Source organism: Bos indicus, chromosome 19, assembly GCF_029378745.1.
Source record: "Bos indicus isolate NIAB-ARS_2022 breed Sahiwal x Tharparkar chromosome 19, NIAB-ARS_B.indTharparkar_mat_pri_1.0, whole genome shotgun sequence".
Classification (NCBI taxonomy): Eukaryota; Metazoa; Chordata; class Mammalia; order Artiodactyla; family Bovidae; genus Bos; species Bos indicus.
Window position 1 is genome coordinate 61,816,342 of NC_091778.1, and position 23,839 is coordinate 61,840,180.

Here is a 23,839-nt window from a genome sequence, read left to right on the forward strand (position 1 = left end):
TAGCACATATAGTAAGCAAAAATACTTCAGGTCAAATGACTCAAATTATACGATGTTTGTACAGTTTCTGGGATGAATTTCCCCTTCGAATCTGACCAATGTCACAAGCGAGACTCCTTAAAAATGAGCGCCCTGAGGGGACTGCCTGATGGTCCGTGGCTGAGCCTCTGTGCTCCCAATGCAGGGGGCCCAGGTTCCATCCTCGGCCAGCGAACCAGATCCCGCGTGCTGTGACTAAAGGTCCCCCGTGCCCAAACTAAGACCCGGTGCAGCCAAATTAATAAACTAAATCTGTTTAAAAAGAGAAAAAAAAAAAAAAAAAAGAAAATGAAGGCCCTGAGCATCATCACGAGGGCATTTAGTTTGGTGTGTGTGTGAGTTATGGTGGAGGGTTGGACAAAAGGAACCTCCTCGTAATTTTTCGTCAGAAATTCTGCTTTCTTTTAAAATAAATTCTTTCTTTCTAGTTCAAAAAGAAAATAGATGGTTCATTTTAGCAGTTTTCCAGAAATCTTTCGGTGACATGAAAATTTGGTGATGTTTTGGCCTGCAAAATGAAGTGATGAAGGTGGTGAAGGAAAAAAAAAAAAGTATATATATATATATATGTGTGTGTGTGTATATATATATCTCCACAAGGAAACGATAGGGAAAGAATCCCTCAGAGTCCAATGAGGGGAAATCAGTTTGGGCTCTGAGGTTCATAGAGGAGGTCTCCTTACATAATGAACTCTGATAGAAATACCACCCCACTGCTGCCAAAGGGCAAGGCTGCTTTCGTTTGGCTGGAAGGTCCAAGACCCAACCTTTTGCATGTGGGAGGCAGTTGTGTTTGGGATCGATAAAACCATTTTGTTCGGCAGTAGGAATTTGGGGCACTGAATGCATTTCTTGTTCAGGCATTGACCCTATTAGGAGGTATGCCAGGAGATTGTACTCTTCTCTCATAAAGAACCAGAATAAAAAATGACCAGCATGTCCGAACAAGCTGTGAAATCCTATCCCTTTTGCCCCCTGAACAGAGTCCAGTGCCCCGAGATAAAGGAAATCCATTCTGTAATCTGATAGGTTTGTTACTGAGCATTTTGCCAAGAACAATGACTTCCCTTCACATAGTGCCAGGGTCCAGGTGCATGAACTTCACCTGATAAACTCTAGTACAAAAACAAACAAACAAAAAAACCCACCTTGGCATTTAAGGCATATACTATAACAGGACAGGTAATGTGATGGATTTTCTCAGCAAGAGCGAGAATACTGTGCTTGCATTTCTGGCACAGACTCTGTGTTGGAGGTCTTTTAGTTTGATAGCCAAGGTCAGAGCACAGATATAGAAATCTAAAATTAGATTACTGTAATTGTTCTCATTCTCTTCAGGCCACTGAAAGCTCTTTGAAAAGAGGACCTTTGACTCTCCAATACTCATGGTGGTTCTAGGCGCTTGCTGCCTTGTCAATATTTCCCAAATGAATTCTCTTTTCTTTCTTGGTGGACTTAAATGTTGTGAGTTTGGGCTTCCAGGTGGCTCAGTGGTAATGAATCTGCCTGCAGTGCAGGAGATGTAAGAGATGCGGGTTCAGTCCCTGGGTTGGGAAGAGCCCCTGGAGAAGGGAATGGCAACCCACTCCAGTGTTCTTGCCTGGAGAATCCCGTGGACAGAGGAGCCTGGTGGGCTGCAAAGAGTCAAACATGACTGAAGTGACTTAGCACGCACACACAACTGATTTTCATAACCATTTTAACACCAGAGTCAGTCTAGTTTTTCAAACAGAACTAGGTGGACCAGTCACTTTTTTTCAACCTGCAGGCTGCCAGCTCTTCCAAAGAGGAAAATCCTTTTATATTGTATTCATATAAAAGATTTACCTCAAAGGAAACCTTCATCTCGGGCCCTCCCTCCTTGTAAAATGATGAAAGGTTAGTCCTTCAAGAGCACAGACAGTGCAGATGCACAGACGACAAATAAAGGCGTATCCTTGCTTACCAGACACACCTTGGACCTTTGCATTTTCCTTTTTCAGTAAGTCCTATACTGCACAGAGCTTCATGCAAATCACTGGCAGGAAATAGCAACCTAAAGTCCTTTTTAAATCATGCCAATATGCAGGTTCAGGATTGCCTTGTGCATGGATGGTAGGAAGAATCAGTAACTTGGGCCATCCATCCATTAGAAGGTAGAAAGAACAGGGTCAGGCTCTGAAAGCTTTCTCCCAGGTGAGTATTGCAACAGGAGCATTGAGGTATTCGCATTTTGATGCCCCATCTCTTCACTCTGAAAGGAGCTTGTTTATTGCAAGTAGCAACAGGATTTAAAAAAAAAAGAATTTTGTTGGCCTTCTCCACTAATTGCTGTTTTGGCATTCTCCTGTCCACTTCTTTTTTATTACCCTAGAAAATGATGATAAATCTATAGAACGTTTAAGACTGGTGCACACCTGAAGGCAGAGCAATTTCGGTCGGTTCCAGTGAGCTTGAGACGGCCCTATACGAGCAGACACTGAAAGTGGGCTTGGTTTTAAGAAACTTTACAATGAGATGTCAGGTAGGAGCCAGGGCAAGGCAGAATTTCCTGAGCGAGCCTCACTGCCTTATCTTAGTAAATCTGTGCTTCGCTTCAATTAAACCTTACACAGAGACTCCTGCTGAAAAAGTTCAAATGTTTCGAAATAGATAGAAGCAAGCTATAGACTGAGGCAAAAATACATACCGTATTTATCATCCAACACAGCTTTTTATATAATTACATCCTTGTGCACGTTTTATTTTTGGTTCCTGAAGAAAGTCGCTCAGATGAAATTAACGAATATGCGGGAGAAGGTGCTCCGGTGCTTCTTTTAGTTTCTATGGCAACCCTGGGGCATCTTCTTCAGCTGTCTCATTGACTGAGTATGCCCAAGTGAGGAGGGCTGGGACTTTCAGCTGAGCCTGGAAAGGCAGGGAGGAGAGCTCAGGCCACAAAAAAGAGCTCACTGCTGGACCGAAGAAAACCCCTGGCGTGTAGGATGCGCTTTCCCTGGTTTTCATATGAATGGTTGCCATCTGAGTGTGCTTTTGCCAAATGTTGGGAGGGTTGGGTCTGCACGTGCCTTTGAAATATCTCTATTGGTAAATGATCTATTTTTATGGGTCTAAGTACCTAATGCCTAATATTTATATATTTTAAAGGCAACTCTTAAAGATTGAGGGCAGGAGGAGAAGGGAGCGACAGAGGATGAGATGGCTGCATGGCAGCACCGACCCAATGGACTTGAGTTTGAACAAACTCCGGGAGGTGGTGAAGGACAGGGAAACATGCTGTGCTGCAGTCCATGGAGTCACGAAGAGTCCTACAGGACTGAGCAACTGAGCAAGATGCATTTTACTGAAATACACTCTGTCTGCAGGATCAAATAAAAAATTGCTTACCTGGGACTTTAGAAGTAGAAGTAAGTTAGCAAAGAGTTGAAAAACAAAAGCCAAATAAAGCTACACAGTGTGAGATTCCATTCATTTGTTGGTTATATGGGAGTGAACCCAATACCAGCCCAAAGGCAAAGATCATTTCACAGACCGAATCTAAGCAGAGTCTGGGGTCAGAGTGGCGCTAGTGGTAAAGAATCAGCCTGCCAATACAGGAGACACAGGGGACGCAGGTTGGATCCCCGGCTGGGAAGATCCCCTGGAGTAGGAAATGGTAACCCACCCCAGTATTCTTGCCTGAAGAATTCCATGGACAGAGGAGCCTGGAAGGCTGCACTCCATGGGGTCACAAAGAACTGGACACGACTGAGTGACTAACACAGACACAGATTATTAGACAGAAAGTTTTTATATATAAAACTCAATTTTAAGAGAAAGTGTACAACAGTTCCACCCATTTTCCAAACTATGACCTCTTAAAGACAAAGTCCATACCGAAAACTTCAAGTAACCAGAACCATAACATAATTCCTCAGTACATTTTTGGTCAAATTGAATTGAATTTTCTAGAAGTCAAACCACGTAACAGAGTCGACCCTTCAGAATGCAATCTCACACCGGAAACAAGGGACTTCTGAAAATTAGTACCATCACCACAAAAACCCAAAGCTGGAACCTCATCTTTGTGTGGTTCTCAGTCATATGACCTGTAGGATGGATTATCTGATTTCCTCAAAGCAGCAGGGAGAAGCAAGACCCTGAATGACGCTAGGCCAAAGCAGCAGCTGTCTGTTCAATGGACAGACTTCAACACACCCCACCCCCACCCCCAGAAAGAGGTGCCCCTCGCAGCCTGAATCACAAAAGGAAACATTAAATAATACACACTGCTCTTTGAATGAGGCAGAGAATTGTATAATATTTTAGCAAACCATCCCTTCAAAACAATGAATGCCCTCGAGGCCACAAATTTCAGTTACTCGAGGAGAACCACTTACATGTAATTATTCATCATTATTATTCTTACTGTTTAGTAACGCTCGTGCAGAATCTGGCTCATCTTCCTAAACTCCTCCCTTCCACAGGCTCCTTAACTGTCCCTCTTTTCACTTCCCAACTGTTTCTCCTCTGGCTTCCAAAGCAGGTGACTGACTTTTCAGTTCTAGGACTGCCTATATTGCATGCTTGGGAAATCCTTCATCCCAGGCAAACCAGGGCAGCTGGTCACCCTAGTCCAGAGCCAGACAATACGGGAGTTCTGTTGCACCCATGACAGCTAGGTATGGCCTTATAATAACGTAACAAGTTTTGAGCCACTACAACAAGACTCATATAGTAGCTCAAATCATCAGATCCTTAAGGTCCTTGATCCAAACTATTTTGGAAAAAAAAAAAAACTGGCTTCTTGAAATATGCTAATCATGGGCTTAGTTCTTCATTTAAAATGCATAAAACTAGGCTTCTTTTCCTGTATTTTTTCCTTCCTCCTTTCTTTTTCTTCTTCCCATCCTTCCTTCTTCCCTTTCTTTCTTCTTTCAATTTAGGAAACCAAATCTGATTGATGCAGTCAGTGTTTCGAGCTTTAAAATGGACATTGCTAGAGAGAAAGATGCTTTCTCCTTTGGGAGGATTACCTGGGGGGCTGTTCCTTTAAAAGGCTGCAGTTGGGAGGTCTTATTCGGCTGTCACTAAGAAGAAGCCCTAAGGAGAAAAACTCTGAAATTCCACCCTTGATTTTTCCTTTTGTATATATATATATGCGTGTGTGTATATACATTTTTTTTATAGTGGTGAGACATATATATATATATATATATATATATATATATATATATGTCTATATATTTCTTTTTTTTTTTAAGTACTGGTGAGACCCATAAAGCATTGAACTTGTTGCCTGGAGTCACCATTATGCATCTTGTTGAATGGGACCAGCCACCAGGAGGCTCTCCCTAAACTTGGCGGCTCCCAGCTGGAGGAAAACAGAAGCCTGTGATGTGGTGAGGTGCCTGCCGCTTGGTTAGTAACAGGGCTTTGTGGTTTCACCTCGGGACAGGCCTCAGCAATTGCTAGTTAATTGAAATTAATCTGAAGTTTGAAATGTACCCACATCCCACAACTGAAGCTGAAATTTGTCATTAGTCTACCTTTGTGAGCTGTGCCCTCTCCCCAGAAACCGAGGGAGCAATCGTGGAGCAGGTTCTGAAGGAGGTGGGGGGTCCTGTGTTCACGGACTCTATGCAGACAAAAGGCATGTGTGTTCCCCACCGAAGAGAATAACAACGGAGAAGCAGAAAGGCCTGAGACAAAATGCTGAAACTCGCCAAGAAGGCCTCCACATGGAAAGCAGAGAGTAGTGATGAGAAAGCCCAGATAAACGGCCCCAGTTGTTCTTCAATTGAAGTACAGTTGATTTACACATATGTGTACAACTGAATCGCTTTGCTATGTAGCAGAAATTAGCACAACACTATAAATCAACCAAACTTCATATACATATATATTCTTTTTCATCTTCTTTTCCATTACGGTTTATCTTGGGGTACTGAATACAGCTCCCTGTGTTATAGAGTAGGACCTTGTTGCTGATCTAGCCTTTAGGTAACAGTTTGCACCAGCTGACCCCAGACTCCCAGGCCACCCAGCCCCCAGCCCCGCCCCCTGGCAGCCACAAGTCTGCTCTCCCAGTCTGAGAGTCTGTTCCTGGTTCATGGCTAAGTTCGTTTGCGTCAGACTCCATACATAAGTGACATCACATGGTGTTCGTCTTTCTCTTCCTGACTTACTTCACTTGTATGATCATCTCTAGGTTCATCCATGTTGCTGCAAGTTAAATGTCTTCTGTTTAAATCTCAGCTCTAATTCCTAATAGCTGTGTGTATTCACAAAAGACACTCAACCTCCCTGAGCCTCAGTAGCCTCATTTATTAAATAAGGATAATAATAGTGCAGACGCCACTAAGATTAAATTATTTAATACTCATAAAGAGCTTAGAACCACTTTGAATCACACTAAGGACTTTATTGAAGGAAAAATATTTGTTAAAAGGAAAAATATCGAGTATTTATTAAAGGAAAAATTTTAAGGAGCAATCCATATTTCAGAATGGAGATTTTCCGCAGTGTTTCCACTGGTGAAAAACAGTTAAGCTATTCAAAATCTGCCAGAGGAATTGATGTTTTCTCTGAGACCCACATATCCTTGGTAACTATGTTCTCTAAAACACCTATAGAGCTTAGTGGATTAAATGAAATTTAGAGGCAGATAAAACCTGCATTTGAGTATCAGCTCAATGATTCATTAGCTTTAAAATCCAGCCTTGGTTTCTTCATCTATAACAGAGGTCAATAAATTATAGGCCATGGGCCAAGTCTGGCCCACCACCTGTTATAAGTAAAGTTCTATTGTAATACAGCTGCACCTTTTTTTCATATTATCTGTGGCTGCTTTTGTAGTATGAGGGCAGAGCTGCATGGTGGAGACAAAGAACTGTTTCACAAAGCCAAAAATGTTTACTATCTGGCCTTTGATGGGACATATTTGCCAACTCTGATTTATTATACGGGAATATAACAACCTGATTTGGTTTTGGGGAAATGAGCTAATATAAAGCTGAACCCTACACAGAGTTAAGCTCAACAAAGTAACTTTTATCATTACACAGAGGCTTAAAATCTAAGCCTTCTATTCAATAGTTTTTTGTTATTTTTGTTTGCTTGTTTTTTGGTTGTTTCTCTCTCCTCTCCACCCAGGGCATTCTGTCCACAAACAAAATCCGGGCCCGACTTCCTCCTACTGGGATTAAGGTAACTTGCCACTGCCCCACGCCTGTTCTGGAGATTTCTATGGTCCCATTCATCCCATCTATCCGGGTTTATGTCCTCTCATTTGGGAACCTTTGGTTTCTATCTGAGATGCTACAAGAATCACACAGAGAGCCCAAAAATTTCTTGCACTGATTTGTTTTCAATTTTTAACTTTTTATTTAGAAATAATAAAATAAGACATAATATATAAAAATATGTACAATCCATGGTTTGTGCAGTACATTAGGAAGACTTCAGATACAAAAAGATAGGAAATGGGAAGATGATAATTCAGGATTGTCAAAGACTGGGGTTGTTCAGTTCACTGCAGCCCAGAGCTTGAAACCCAACATAACTAGAAAAGGGATTTGTTGGGAGTAAGTGACTATGCAACACTTGTTTTTTTTAAAACAACCTTAACTTTATTAGATACAGAGTGAAAAAAAATCCACTCTGCTTCTCAGAACAGGCTTTTTGCTTTTACTGTGTGGCTTATCATCAAATATGAACCGACATTTGTTTTCTTGCCAGGGTAACAATATTCAGGGGACAAAATGCACTGAATAAACACCGAGGTTTGAGATGGGAGCTGACAGGGAAGAAAGGACAGGAAGGGACGAATAATGCACTGATAGAATTAAAAAAAAAAAAAATAGGTAAAACAAACTGAACAAATTGTCATCAGGAATTTGGAAATGACTTCAGAGTTACGGTGACATCCTTAAAATGTCTGATTCAAGTATAATCCTAGAGGGATAGAAAACTATTAATATTCCTTTCTCAATAATCAAAATAGAATTCACTTTGTCTACCTTTTATTTAAAAATAGGATACCCAGGAATCTAAACCTCCTCCCAAAAATATAATGCCCATCCAGTTACGGGCACAGATTCTTCACAAGGGGATAACTCCTAAATAAATTCAGTGGGGGTTTGCTTGCAACAGAGAAGCAACAAGAATCTGGCAACAGACCCCAGATACTCAGTGTGAGTGTCTTCAGTCTGCTTTCCCACGACATGTGTGCACTAAGTAAGGAGACCCAGTCAATAAAGACCAAGGTTCTGAAGGTAAAATGCAGCAAAAAAAAAAAAAACATTGTGCATTACTGTGTCTTGGCTCTTGACAAAAAAAAAAAAACAAACACAAAAATTGCCATTTAAAGCTTGTAACTGTTAAAATACTAATACCTAGGAAAAGTTTTCAAATGAACAGTCCATGCTGAAATAAATAACAGGAGAACATAGCAAGACAAACCTTATAAGGCTGGTAAATATTTGCTAAAACCATGCTAACCGGTAGCATACAGGTACTAGCTCTCAGAAATTGCTGCACTGAAATTATACTTTCTATGGCAATTTTCTTCCCTTTACAGACTTCTATTTACATTTGGCTTTAAATATGAAAATATCTGATAAACTTTATAAAATGTACACTTTAAAAACATAGCTTCTGCAAAATTTTCTTGAAAAAAAAAAAAAAACAAACCTGTGCACCAGAAATTTTAATTTTTTTTTTCTCTTTTTAGAAAGAAGTTGCAAGAGTTCCCTCCCTCGTTCTTGCCCCCCTCCATCCGCCCCACTGCAAATATGTCAAGTGTTTAAGTGGCAGCACTGTGCGACAAGAAGGTGCCTTTGTCACCCCCATCCTCCACTGTATCTTCATGTAACTTACAGATCACGGAATACTCTTTGGTTTGATTATTTTCCTTTGCAAAAGTATCGGAATAGCAGCAGCTGAAACCCTCAACACCCTCTCCCTATCAATGGCAGGATGGTCGCCATGTACAGAAGGCTGTACATTCTATGTCCACTCCATCCCAATTCCTCTAAGTCTCTAAACAACTTCCCCCATCGGCCTGTAAGTCTGGACTTCACATATCATCCCCTCGCTTGATGGCTCTAATCTGGTTTCCATGCAAATAACCACACAGGGTTCAAACCCACCGACTCGAAAGGCAGACAAGAGCAGAGACTGTCCTCTGACTGCAGGCACCCCATGCAGATACGGCTGGTCAGGAACCAGAGGCCATCCCAGACACGGGCTGATGAAATACAGGATTCTAGAACAAGCTGTTTTTTAATGGCATACAGGGGTGTAATACCGTAAAGAGAGTTGATTTTGAGACTCCCATTGAAAAAGAAAAAAATCAGTGACCCCAGAATTCACAAATAAGGAACTTTAAACCAAAACAGAGTTCCGTTATATCAAGCTAGAGCGGAAAACCAAACCAAACAAAATGTTCCTAGCGAGTCAGGCAGCCAGGCAGGAGAAGCTTCTGGGAAATGATGTGCCCCAAGTAACAGGCTCCAGGTCTGCACAGGCAAAAGGGATCCACTTGGTTCAAAGACGAGTGTGGATCCACCGGAGGGAAAGGACACTTTTAGACCATTATCTCCTTTACTTGTGACGCTGTTAGGATTGTTGTGGCTCTTGTTGACCCTAAAATACTGAGACATTTTCATTCCTGCTCTCTATCATTTAAAAAAAAAAAAAGGCAATGTTCCCCTTCTTCCTAAATACTTAAGTTGATGAGCTACATCAAAACGGCTCTTCCACATCTTGCTAACTTCTCACTGGGGCATTCACAACCCTCTCAGATATTGGAGGACTCGGTCCAAACAGTCTGATGGGAAGAACCAGCCCACGGGCCAGGCGTGGCATCTTTTAGAAAATAAACTCAAGCCAGAGATGCACCCACCACCAGGGCAAGGAACTCAGCCTGAAGGTTTAAACCTACTGATCTTTCGAGTTGGATGGCTCAGCACGGAGGGTGCCAACTCATGTCGACCTAGGTCTTATCTTCTGGGATAAATTTTGGAATGTGCAAAACATGGAAAAATCCAGAAAAAAAAAATCTAAGGGGTCATCATCATCGCTCAAAGTTGTATTCACCTGTCCAGCACCACCTCGAAGGAAAGGAAAGTTGCTTATATCTTTCGTGTGTGTGTATGTGTGAATTTTACTTTCCCCTGTCTTCTTCCTATGACATGAAAGTTACATGAAAGAGCAAAAAATTAAAAGCACCACACTTAACTCTGTGTGTGATGTTCTATTTTCTCAATAAGGTGCAAAAGGAGAGGGTAGTTCAAGGTCTTGCTGAGGTTCAAAGTTCTTGTCTCTTGATTTCAAGGCAGCCGTGGGGCTTTCTTTCCCTTTTAGTGTAAGCTCCACTGTGCAAAAATGTGCATTATCTTTGGTATTTATTTTAGGTAGTCTAACTAAAAATTTGAGATAACCCATTAACATCTTGGAGGGGAAAAAAAAAACAAAAACAAAAACATTAACAACAGCCCGGAGGCTACCATTTGGCTAGTGTTACATAATGCCCTTATGTAACCAGAGAGACAGACAGCACGAGAGGGAGAGAGAGAATCAATTCTAGCAAACAAATTACTGGCCTCAAAAAATCAGGCTCTCGTTTGGCAGCTAATAGCCAAATACTTGCCACTTTGAAGCGCATATCATGAGCTTTCAACAAAGTTCAACACTGACTTTTTAAATTACACACAAGGAAAAAAAAAAAAACTACACTGCAACAATACGACACGTGTTGGTGTAGTTAGCAGCTTTTCAAAAGTTAAGGCAGAGTCTTGCCTTTAAAACATTGAAAAATGTGATGCCATTTAAAAACATTCTTGTTCCCCAAAGAGAAGCGTTCTGGAGAAGTCAAACACCCCACCAACCAAGGCTTGCCTGCAAGTTCAAGTTTGGTTCAAAACACAAAACACAAACACCCCATAACTTATTCTACAACGTGTTATGCGCCTTTGGGCCACGGGGAGGCCTGTTTAGTGCTTTAGGTTCGTCTTCGCGCTTACAGTCTTTCTCTAAAACCACCGCGCTAGCCCCAGTCCCTTGTGGTCACTTGCCTCGAACCACCTGCCCCTGGTACCGTCGTGTGCGTAACTGTTTTGGGCCTTTGACCAACAGACCGTGTTTCAGAGGAAGCACTCCCCAGGAGGACTCAGTCATATCTCCGACTCCCGTCGTAACGGCCTGGGCTCTAGAGGTACACTGGCCTGGTTGTGCAGGTCTATGTCCGGGGGCGTGTCCGTGCTTGTGCTCTCGGGGACCCCGTTCTCACTGTCGTCTTCCTCTTTGCTCGTGAGGGCGACCTCATTTTCGTAGCAAAACGAGTTAGCGTTCGACAGGATGTATTTCTTCTCCGCTAAGTCCCTAGCGCTGCACAGGGGCGTGTTGGGGACTTCGTACGTCTTGTGGAACCTGGAGTAGTCTACTTTGTAGTAGTGTTTCTCCTCGAAGAGCACCGGCTCGTAGCGGTGACCCCAGAGGATCTCGTTGGCCAGGTACGAGCTCCGGCACTGCGTGGTCATGGCCGTGGCCTCCACCATACCCTCGAGGATGACCACGATCTCAAAGTCTGCGTTGTCGATGTCCTGCTTGCTCAGATCGTACAGAGGACTGTCCTCATCGATCTCGTGGACGATGGTGATGGGAGACACCAGAAATATGCGGTCGATGCCGCTGTCGAAGCCCACGTTGATGTCTATCTGATCCAGGGGGATGTACTCCCCCTCGGAGGTGATTCTGGACTTGAGGAGCTGCGCGCGCACGTGCGCCTCCACCAAGTGGCTCTTCCGGAGGTTGCCCACCCGCCACATGAGGCAGAGCTTGCCGTCCCTCATGGCGATCACGGCGTTGTGGCTGAAGACCAGCGTCTCGTTTCTCTTTTTGGGCTTGGCCATCTTGGCCATTACCGCACCGATGATGAAGGCGTCGATGATGCAGCCCACGATGGACTGGAAGACCACCATGAAGACGGCCACAGGGCACTCGTCCGTGACGCAGCGGAAGCCGTAGCCGATGGTGGTCTGCGTCTCGATGGAGAAAAGGAAGGCAGCCGTGAAGCTGTTGACCTCGGACACGCAGGCTTTGCTCTCCTTGGACGCATCCAGGTCCCCGTGGAGCAGCGCGATCAACCAAAACACACAGCCGAAGAAGAGCCAGGAGAGCACGAAAGCCAGGCAGAAGATGACCAGCATCCACCGCCAGCGGATGTCCACGCACGTGGTGAAGATGTCCGCCAGGTACCGCTGGCCCTTCTCGCCCACGTTGATGAACTGCACGTTGCAGTGTCCGTCCTTCTTCACGAAGCGGCTCCTGCACTGCTGGCGGGTGTGGACTTTGCTCTTGCCATTCCCGAATCCGTTGGCCACCGCCAGGGTGGCCAGCTTCATGCCGTCCTCCTCTGAAGAGACGATGCTGTAGCGGTTGGTGCGCACGCTGCCCATCGCTTCTGCTGTGGACGCCAGCGCTTCTGCTTTGGGAAACAGTCTCAGTTTTTGCAAAACCCTTTGGAGAAACAGGTTTGAATGTTCAGTGAGGACCCACACGCACAAAAAAAGAAGGAGGGATGGGGTCTCCAGGGGCCTTGAGATTCTGGCTACCAAGGTCTGTCTCTTGACATGCAGAGTCACCTTAGTAACTCAGCTGACATCCAGAGAACAGGTCCTGCAAAAAAGAGAGAGAGATCTTTTATTACAAAAGAAGTTCATTAGGAAAGGGTTCTACTCTCTAATGCAACAGTTCCTAGCCAGAAACAGAGACAGATACACATCAATGTCCTTTATGCTGAATTGCTGGGGTTTTTATTTCTTTGTGTAGCCCTAAAGAAATAGAAAGAAAATATTTTCCTATATTACTTAAAAACATGATGTGGCTAAACACAGAAGAGGTAGTTGTTCATGAAAATGTTTTTTTCTAACTTTTAAATTTTATATTGGAGTATAGCTGATTGACAATGTTGTGATACTTTCAGGTGGACAGCGAAGGGCCTCAGCCATACTTATACATGTATCCGTTCTCCTCCCAACTCCCCTGCCATCCGGGCTGCCACAGAACATTGAGCGGAGTCCCCTGTGCTGTACAGCAGACTTTTCTTGGTTGTCCATTTTAAATATAGCAGTGCGCACATATCCATCCATCCCTAATTATCCCTTCCCTTCATCCAAAGTCTCAGATTCCTGTTCCCTATTTTTGGCCAGAAATCTAGAATATTCTACTGTCTCCTTTTATGCTCTTCTTTTGCCTTCTCTACTTGCTAGGGTCCCTGGTGATTAAGCAGAAGAAAGACTTTTCTAACTCTCAGGTTTGCCATGAAGCTTTAAGTACTCGGACATGTCAGAGAGCATTTCACATGAATGCAGAATGTTCATATTCATCGGGCAGCAGGTGCATTGTGGAAGAACATGACAGCCCTCAATGACGAGGCTGAAATTCAAAAGCATTGACTAGTTCATTTAACAGACAAAACTGAGCAGACAGCCCTTCCAATCATCTGAAAGGGACGCAGGTTTCTGGAGACATTTTGGGCTTATTCCATCATGTCACACGCTGACAGCAGCCACCAAAAGCGGCAGAAACTCCTGATAACATCTCTGTTCCTGCAAGTGATTCTGACTTGAAGATGCAGGCTCACTCTGGGGGATACAGAGTGATCCTGTTGCTTAGCAATGAGAGACTTGAAATTCTCTGGAGATGGGACTGCCGTGTGTAATGACAGGCAAGGAAGTAAGCACCTTTGTGCTCAAGGATCAGGTCTTCAGTGGATTGAGATAAGGCTGGGACTCATTTCACGGGAGTTCAACTCTGTGTGTTTTCAAACCCAGACACCTCTGTAGCAGTAAGTCACAGGCCCCCCTCAGCTCACTTGCACTTTGCAGCGTTGCTTTCTGACCTCTGTTCCTGTAGAGAAGATGCTCACCTTTACCTAATGTGAACAAATAAACAGCAGTTTCCAGTTTTCCTCTCTCTGCTCATCTCCCACCCCCTGCACCCCCGCCCCTGTAGTTAAAAATCATCTACTGACTTTTGACTTTTCATGTTTGGTCCAAAGGATATAATTTTTCCTGGATTTGCAAAAGGCTGGGAGAAAGTCTAGGGTGTTTTGACAACCAAATATAAATTTTAAAATGAACACAGCAGAGAAATGAAAAATAGGAGGAATGCTTGACTTTCAAACCACCAAAGCTGTCTCCTGGATTAAAGGGGGACAGTGAACAGCAGATAGACAGGATCAGAGATTCATCGACACCCTGATGACGAAGACACCACTTTTTCTTTCTCCCCCTAAACCGCACTCAGATGAAGCAGTTAACAGAACCACGTGCAACCAGACCAGCTGCAAAGACAGCAAATCACTGATTCGTTTTCACGCACCCCCGGAGTAAAAAGGCAAGGTGCACTGTCTTTGAAAATGACTTGTTACAGTCGTTTCACTTCTGCCTCTTTATCCAAGTTATTATGCAAGAATGTGCCCCAACACATTTTTCCTGAGATTAGTCATCTGTGAAAATTGCAATGTGTGTTACATTTTGGCAGCTTTTGACACCTGAATGATGCCCGATTTGAAACTGCCTTTGAATTACTTTATAAAAAGAAAGTACTGTGTCTTCTTACCCTTCCACCTGCTTCAATGTTTTGTCTGCTTCCCATGAAGTTTGCTCTTGGACAAAAGAAACAAGACTCTGATTCCTCAGGGTTCTAGACCCTGGACACAGAAAGAATTTTTTTAAACAAAGATTTCAGCTCATTTGGCTCATATGAAACTGCCAAGCCCTTCGACACACACACAAATATAGACAATAATATGACACCAAGTGCAGGTGCATTTTCCAAGAAAGGGGCAGCAGGGAGGCCTCGTTTAAATAGGCTTGTATCTGTGAGTTCTGACTGACTTCAGGATCTTATAAGCTGACACCAAGAAATTCCCTTTTCATGATTCAAAATAATCGTTCCATCTGAGTTACCATTACGGACCAAGAGTAGACAGTCTCAAATTTCATCTGACTGATTTCTGCTCTTTCCAGATTAAAGCATAACAGTCATATGAAATCTAAAGACCGAATTATGACTTTCTAAAAATCCTGACCCCAGGACATTCGTCTGAATTCCACAAAACACACACGACCAGCTTCCTACGAATGAATAGCTTTCCGCATTTAGATTCTTGAAGAGAGCCTGTATTGAGTGACTATTATTGTCTTATTTCCCTTGCTAATGACAGAATTTGTTCCATATGCGGAGCATCATTTAGAAATTTACCATTTCTGCCTGGAAAGGGGGGGGGAGAAAGATTTTTCTGGCAAAATGGAAACTTTTGTCACCTCCAGCAGATACGTTCCAAAACAGATTCGTGTGTGTATATGTGCACACGCATGATGTGTATTCAGACTTTGGTGGAGCTGATGATACAGCAAAAGCTGAGACGCTGCCAAAGTCTGATAGGGTAACTGTCTTAATATTCCACTCTGAAGACTGTCTTTCCTATTAACCTGCCCACATGCCTGAGTGGCTGCGGGCAAGCAGAAAACTTCCTTGCCTGCACTTCTCACACTGAAAATCACCAATTCATGAGCATCTGGGAAAACACTTTAATTAGGAATAGGGCTTTCGTGCAACTTCATTTTAGGGCCACATTCTAAGTAAGTTCTTGAGAATCATCTGATTAAGAACCGATGAAAACCCCCAGTGATTGCCCTCCTTGAGGGGCACAGCTTGGGAGAATTCACGTGTGATCTGATGAACAATGTGCAAATGCCCCCATTTTCAGCCAGAATATGTAAGGGCCTGAAATAAACTTAATAGACACAAACAATCATTTTTACCCAGGGCATAACCAGTGAGGAAGAAAGTATTTCTGGGAAATGGAGAGGCTACATGTGCTGCTCTTCATGTTAAGACTATTTATAGGCTGAGCCCAAATTAAGCATAAGCAGTGGAAAAAAATACTTCAGGGCTTCCATCTCAAGGTAGATGTTAAAGGAGAGAGAGCTGGAGACAGAGATGAGGCCAAAGAGATAATACGGTGTAATGAATGTATCCAGATCATTTTTACCATCACCGAGATATTCCCAGGATGGATAATCCAAGAACAGAGACATGCTAACCAGGAAGACTAAATGAGAATAAGTGGGCCCCCTCTTATGGTCGTGGTGTGGAGCGGATAAGAAAGTTTCTGAGTAAAGAGAGGAGACAGGGATGGTAAAAGGACTGAACGAGAGGTCTGCTAATGAGTGTTTAGAGCAGCTATTCCCCAGCTGACGCCATATAGACCAGCCTGAGTGTGCTCTGGGCACACGGTTGCTACGAGAGCTCAAGGCTGGCAAAGCAACCTCTCAGAAGCTCAGTAAACAAAAGGGAGGGGGAGGGGCTCTTGGAGAGGAGGGGCACCCACTCATCTATGGGAACCCCACATCTTTCATACTCAACAATGCATATAGCATCACTTGGTATGCGCACATACTGAACTATATATCTCTATAGCAAACAATAATAAAGACTAAAAAAAAAAAAAAAAAGTTTGAAACTGTCCTTCTGTCCAGGTAAAGACATGGTCGGTCTTTTATGCTACTCAAAAAGTCATGCAAGGACTCGACAAGGATTGGGCAGCCGGAAAGTCTGAAGGAAGTAGAAGGAAGCAGAAATACCCCGCGTGCTATTTTTTTTAAGGTCAGTTTACAAGAGCTCAGAACAAATATTCCTATGGAGAGCAATAACACAAAAAGAAAGTGCCAGCAGGGGGGAGGGGCAGGGAGTGCAAGCAAAGTGACATGACCTTGACCCCGACTCTGACCCCTCCCACCATCCTTAGAGTCAGTCTCTTAATTCCTCAGCCTGGGGATTTTTCTGGATCATGACAAATAAAAATAAAACACTTGGAGCAGGCGTGAAAGTGAGAGGGAAAAAGCTAGCAAGCATACAGGTAACACAGAGCAGGCATACAGCAGTCCTTAGTGGGAGAAAATGACAGCCTACCGATTACTAACGGAATGAAAGCAAGTGGCACAAAGCAATAGGCACTCTTTGAATACCCAAAACACGCTTTCAAATCAGGCCTGATTTCCTAAAAGGTAAATTCTTGGTTAATAGAAATCCCAGGATTCACAGCCGCATCTTAGTTACCATCCTGCTGACAGGATCACCCAGACACAGACAATAAACTGCCCACTTCCTATCTCGATTTTTTTTCCAACTGTCATGATGACTCTATGTTATGATGCAATCCTTTGCAGAATCAAGTCGTTTCGACCACCGTGCTTCCCTGAAACCTGACCGTCTTCAAATTTCGGTATTAACGTGATTATTCCAAAGAAGAGCAAGCTGCTTAGGGGAGGTGTGCAAGTTTCGCGATCTTAGGGCTCAGATCCAGCGCGAGCTCCCGTTCTCTTCCCCAGCAAAGCAACTTTGAGAGAAGCTCGCTGGGTTTGGAACTCAAGCTACACTTGAAGCAATGACAGAGGGGGTGGGGAGGAAAGACGCCAAGGATCGAGACCGGCGCTGAGTCCCGAGGTTTGCCAAGGTTTGAGACCGGTTTTCTAGACGCATCCACTGCTTTTTTTTTTTTTTTTTTCCTCCTGAGAGACAGAATCGAACAGAGGCTCCCTCGCCCGGGTCTCCCAACTGAGTATCTCGCTACAGCTGGTGCACTGGAAGTTATGAGCACAAACAGATGCTGCAGAGAAATGTTTCTATTGCTCAACTGTTCCAAGCATGTCTCAGTATTTTTAGCTCTGAGGATGTTCTGGTGCGCACACAAACTCTATAGGCAGGCTCTGGGACTCCGGCGCGTGGGGGAGAACTAAAGGCCGCCTGACAGCTGGGCACCTCTGGGGCGGCCGGGCCGGGCCGGGTCGGGGACGGAAGCCCGAGTCCTCTCCCCGGGACCCACAGGCAAGGAGAGCAAAGGAGGGAAGAAAACACGCAGCAGCCCTTACCTGTTGCTGGCGCAGGAGCATGGGGACATGGAGTGGAAGTGGGGGTTACAGAGGCATGTGAGATCCAGGAGTTTGTACAAGCGAGGGAGCCAAAGCGAACCAGCAATTCCCAAGACCCAGCGGGCCGGCGCCGGGGCGGACTGAGCGCGGGCTGGGTCTCCAGTGCGCTCTGCGCTTTCCTGGGCTCTTTTGAGGCGTCCGCGAGGCACCGGGCCGCCCGGCCCCGCCCCCGGCCGCGCCGGCCAATCGCCGCGCTCCCGGCCCCGCGGGGACCGCGCCGGGGGGAGGATGCTGCGCCCGCGGGGCCCGCGGGGCCGGCGCGAGAACCTGCCGCGGCTCCCGCCCCGCGCGCCCCCAACGCCCGGCCGCCGGGAAGAAGGAGGCGGCCGCGCCCGGCCGGGCCCGCAGCAGGTGGGACGCCGGCGGCCCGGCTCCGGCGGCGGCCTAATTGCAGCCCCGCCTGTGGGCCGAGCTTCCCACCCCGGGGCCAGCCCCACGCTGGCCCCTTCCTGTCCTCGGCGGCGGCGGGGCCGGGCGCGCGCCCCCAGGGGCTAGCGGAGGGCCGGTATCCCGGCCGCCCGGTGGCCGCCTGGGAAGCTTGCCTGTCAGCTGGGGGCGCGTCTTCCTTTCTCCTTCCCTCCCACCCGGGGCAACCTCCCACCCCTGCCCCGCGATCCTTCCCGCCCCCCGAATCCTGGGCTGAACCAGCGGGGCGAGGAGGAGCCGCCGATGCAACGCGGAAAGGGGCCGCGAGCGGCGCGCAGAGCCCGACCGGGGGCCGACGCGCGCCGGGCCGCCCGGCCCTTCCCTCTCCCGACTGGGTGCGAGTTACTTACAGAGCGCCGGGGCTCCTCGGGAGGGTGAACGGCCCGTTCCCTGCCGCGGGGTCCGCCCTCAATCCCGGTATCCACCAGCGCGCCCGGCACGCTCTGCTGATCTAAACCCAGAGCAGTTAGACTCCTGAATTCTCTGCAGGAGCAACTCCTACGGGCGCTCAGCGCTGCCACGCGCCGGCGCCTCCCAGCCCTCCCGCCCAGCAACCGGGCGAGGGCACGGAGACCCTTTCACAAGCGCTGTCAACCGCAGTGTGAACCGGGCGTGGACCCTGGAGCACTGTGTGTGTGTGTGTGTGTGTGTGTGTGTGTGTGTACACTGCGGAGCCGCGCACGCCTGAGCATTTTGGTGTCATCACGAAGCTTTGCTCTTAAAGAATACTTAAGAATCCTCCTTATACCAAGTTTGCCGTCCCTATGTGTGTGTGTGTGTGTGTGTGTGTGTGTGTGTGTGGTGAATGTTTATTTCCTCAAGCGATCAAATGTGTCCTCCGCGTAGTTTAAACCTCTCCAGGGCCTCCTGGAGACGCCAAACAACTTCCACACGCTAGCTCGTCTTTCTGGGCGGTACCGCCGGAGTGGCTGTGCGCGAGCGCGAGAATGAAACCGACCGGGAACCGGGGTTCGCGCCGGGACCCACCTCCGAGCCTCCTTCGCGCGCTCGGCCCCTAGGAGGTGCTGGTGAAGTGCGCTTGGGCTTCGCGGGTCCCTCTGAATCCTGCCTCAGCCAGCGTGCCGCTCTTCCTAGTCACTTTCCTAAGACACAGACATTAAAAGGGCCTGAAATAGGTTCTGCAGGCGGTGTGACTCTGACAGCCAAGCGCCTGGCTGTTTCATTCCATTGGTGGCCATGGTACAGTGGTTCGAGCCCTGCCACCAACTTTCTTACCTTTTAAAGCCCTCTCCGTGGGAATCATGGGTCACACCATGGAGGTCTCATTTAACCTGTGGGAAGCCAAGTGCTATTTATAGGCCGTTTGGATTAACTGTGCCAAAGGGGTGGATGTATAGGAAGCCAGGCCGTAGCCTAAAGCTGAAAGAGCCTGGAGACAGACAAGCTAAGTCTGCGTGACCAGTGGACAAAGGATGCGGTGCGGCTCACTGTGCTGCAATGAGCTGCCTCTCAGACGGGTTTCCTCGTGGATTTCTTAATTGGACCGGAGAGGCCTGATGAATCCTTCAAAGCATATTAAACCTAAATGGAAAGAGGAAATTCATCGTTTATAGATGATCTCTTCTGTTACTGTGATTCAATCTATGCATCTGTAGATGGCTGAGGATTTTCCAAGCCACAAAAATCCAACACTCTTATTTCCAGGTAATGAGCTCTTTTTGAAAACCAGTCACCCAGAAAGGGATACCATTTCTCTGAAATTACGATTGAAATGGTTTTATTTTAATATGCTACTCTAAGTAAATTGAATACACCACAGGTCAGGATGGTTGCATAGGATAGGAAAAATCTTTTTTAAAAAAATGAATGCAAAGTTCTCAGATGATGGTTGTTTGTATAAATTTACTGATGAGAAATAAATTGCAAATAAATACGTGTATCCTAGTCCTTCTTACCAACCTCACTTTCACCTCCCATGGAATGATATGCATCAAGCCTTATTTATTGAAACCAAAAATTAGAGACAGGTTGACTTTTAACAGGAAGCTTCCCAATCTGAATAGACTGTTTCCCTTAGTTATTTAGCTAAATAAGGAAACATGAAGAATTACATTTTGTTTATAACTGAAACTTTATAAATGCAGGAGAGCATTGATTAACTCTATTGCTTCATCTCATAAGAAAAATATAAATGTGCATTTTAATGAATGAGACCTTTCACTATGTCCCTATTAGGAAAATTCTAGTGTTCCAAACCATTCAGTGCTTGGATAAGTGTACTTTTTTGGAGCGAGTATGTGATATAGATTTCTCTGAGAGTATATCTTTTTGGCTGAATCAGTCCTTATTTAGCAAAAAACAAAAAAAAATCTCCAATGCAGTTGGACACCAGTACAGTTGGGTGTTGGGATCCATCTGTAGATTACATTTTTCCAAGGAAGTGACAAGTATGTCCCTACCGATTCCCTCCAGAGTAACCACTTATAATATTAGAGCCAAATATTAGTCACAGTCTAGATCTGCAGTCAGATTATGAATGGTCGTGTGACGCAGAAGGACATTGTTCTGCCAGGAACACAAATCTCTCTTTTGTGCTTAAGTAAAGACCACCAGCAATTAGTTTTATTTTCAAGGGTCCATTAACCGTCACTGCAGTCCAATTTATAATGAGAAGAGAAGAGCAGCTCCTGTTATTTGCATCTTCCTGGTAGCAAGAATCACTCATTAGTCTTTGCAGTAATAATTAATAGTCATAATAAATAGATCAGTAAGTGTGTGTGTGTGTACGCTCTGTCACTCAGTCATGTCTGATCCCGTGCAACCCCGTGGACTGTAGCCCACCAGGCTCCTCTGTTCATGGGATTCTCCAGGCAAGAGTACTGGAGTGGGTTGCCATTTCCTCCTCCAGGGGATTGTCCCCACCCGGGAATCGAACCAGCGTCTCTTGCATCACCTGCATTGGCAGGCGAATTCTTTACCACTGTGTCATATTGACTTGAAATATAGACAGGCTGGGTATGCCATCTGCTACTATGAGAACAAGTCACCTGCTAGGGTATTTTAAGACATTGAATGTAATCGTACCTGGGGGAAAATTGCTTTGGCAGTTTCACTTACCATATTGGTAAGATTTCATCTTCATAATAAAATCCATAAAGGTACTTGTTGAGAAGCTACTTTGTACTTCGGCCATGTGCTCAGTGATGTGGGAGACAGAAGAGGTCTGAAACAGGAACAGTTACTCGCCTTCAAGGATCCACGATCTCTGAGCAGACAGACAATGGCTACGTGGAATGACTCAATGACACGATAAGGCACCTATGATTAAGTGCTAAAATGGGTTGGTGAGGAAAGAAGCATCTGGAGGGCTTCTGGGGAGTGGAATGAAATGGACGGGAACGTGTGGGGAAGTCTTTAGAATGGAAGACTTCACACGCTTGACATAATACTCACACAGTTGTGGCAAGGATGTTGAGCGCACACCAGGAGATGGGGTTGCCCCTCACTTGGATTGCATCCTAAATGCCCATTATGCACTCAGCTCCGTCTGTATACATGTAATTGTGTGTATAAATTATAAGCTGCCTCTAAGAATGGCATGTCCTTCCTGCATGCTGCTGCCTGCGTAACTTCCTCTAAAGCACTGGGATTTAGTTCACGAGCCTTATTTGTCATTTGTCATCCCTGTAACACACAGTGATGTCACCTTATTTATCTGGCAGCCTGGGAATGCAGCATATTACAGAATGGCTTTTCTAAATAATTGAAGTTTGTTTGATTGGGAATGATTTTTCCCTTATCGTATGCATCCTCAAACTCTTAACTGGTGGCTCCTGTAGCATTCTGTATGTATTTCCAGTATCGTATATTCTGTTCCTCTCAGGCTATTACAGATATATTTTCCCCTATATCTGCTTCCACCTACCAATCGGGACTGTTTTGAAGTTCACGGCCAATTTTTTATCTTTATATCCTTGTTGCCTTGCACATGGCTGAGCAAATAAATCAGGCTCAATAAATGTCAGCTGAATGATGAAAAGAATGAAAGTAACAATATTTCTGAGTATAAGATGACTTTTGAATAATGACTCAGTAATGATTCATTATAATAAACATAAGCCATTTCATTTTTACCTGCAATAGACAGCCTATCAAAATACAATAAGAACAGTGTCTTCTACATTAAATGACCCCAGACTGAGCTTATTTAAGCTGTTCTGCTTGTTTTTCCTTCTTCTCCATCAATGAGCCTTCACTTCTCATTTTTGCTTCTGCCAACGTGCTTGGAATTTACTAGGCTGTCACTTTGTTCTGTCTAATTTGTTGATTCTAATATGCACTAGGCTGAGAAATTATGTAACCAAGGTTGTTTAAAAATATAGGCAAAGTAAAAGTAAATATGATTTAAAGGGCTTAAAGTGGATGTATATTTTTGAAATAGTATGAGCATATGCTAAATTTGGAGTTACCTTGTTTTGGTTGGTTTCCTTTTTGGATAAAAAAGCTTTGGGATATGGATTTATGGCATCTATTTTAGCTTCTCAGAGCACTTAAATGCTTCAGACCTTGCATTTGCTGTGTTATGAATAGTTGAGAAAGAACTCTGGAAAAACAAGATTACCTGTCTGCCTGCAACTGTGCATATGTTTGTATGTTTCTGAACAAGAAAATCATATGCTCGTTTATTGAGAACTCGTTCGCATGCTCACTTTGTCCATTTATAGGATCTTTGTTTTTCATCAAATATGTTAAAACCAACAACAATAAGTGGGATGGTTCTTTAAGAAGTTCACACTTCTAGAGCTGCTGAGTGATTACTTAGTAAATTTTCTGTCAGGCTCTGGAAACCTTTATTTATCTCATGCGGGTGAGACAATTACACTCTGAAATTACGATATGCATCTGAGGGCCAGACCTCACCGTTATGGTGGCTCTTAACACAATGATTGCGATGATCATTTTGCGTGTGTGTGTGTTATCTGTGGCATGTTAGCTCTCTTAAAGGTGAAAAGCCTGCAACTTTGGTGCATTCTCTTATGGATGGTGGTGCCTTCAGCAGGTAGCCCTGCCATGAGATGCATGCAACTTGGCTTTTTCCAAAACTAACAACAAAACCAACAATTTCAGACAATCAAAGCTCATCACTATTGTAGACATTTAAGGAATGTGCCACAAGCTACAAAGAAATTGCACAACACATTTTGTGTAAAGTAAACAACCAGTCATCTCCAAGTCTTTGCGACCCCATGGACTATAGAGTCCATGGAATTCTCCAGGCCAGAATACTGGAGTGGGTAGCCTTTCCCTTCTCCAGGGGATCTTCCCAACCCAGGGATCAAACCCAGGTCTCCCACATTGCAGGTGGATTCTTTACCAGCTGAGCCACAAGGGAAGCCCAATGTCAACAATACTTTAATGATATTTTTGAAAGAAAGGGCACATACATACCT

At 44.9% G+C, this 23,839-nt stretch overlaps 1 protein-coding gene across 2 annotated transcripts; it reads right to left on the minus strand.

The window, feature by feature from the left end:
- Positions 1-7,359: 7,359 nt before the first annotated feature.
- KCNJ2 (potassium inwardly rectifying channel subfamily J member 2) lies at positions 7,360-19,185 on the minus strand. Of its 2 annotated transcripts, none has more exons than XM_070774172.1 (2): positions 18,779-19,185; positions 7,360-12,678 (listed from the first exon to the last, which is right to left on the minus strand). In XM_070774172.1, the coding sequence occupies exon 2, from the start codon at positions 12,456-12,458 to the stop codon at positions 11,175-11,177; it is 1,284 nt and encodes a 427-aa protein (XP_070630273.1). In that variant the 5' UTR covers positions 12,459-12,678; positions 18,779-19,185; the 3' UTR covers positions 7,360-11,174. The 2 variants fall into 2 exon arrangements, with proteins under 2 accessions (XP_070630273.1, XP_019837496.1); XM_019981937.2 differs by lacking the exon at positions 18,779-19,185 and adding an exon at positions 17,943-18,131.
- Between the last annotated feature and the right edge of the window lie 4,654 nt (positions 19,186-23,839).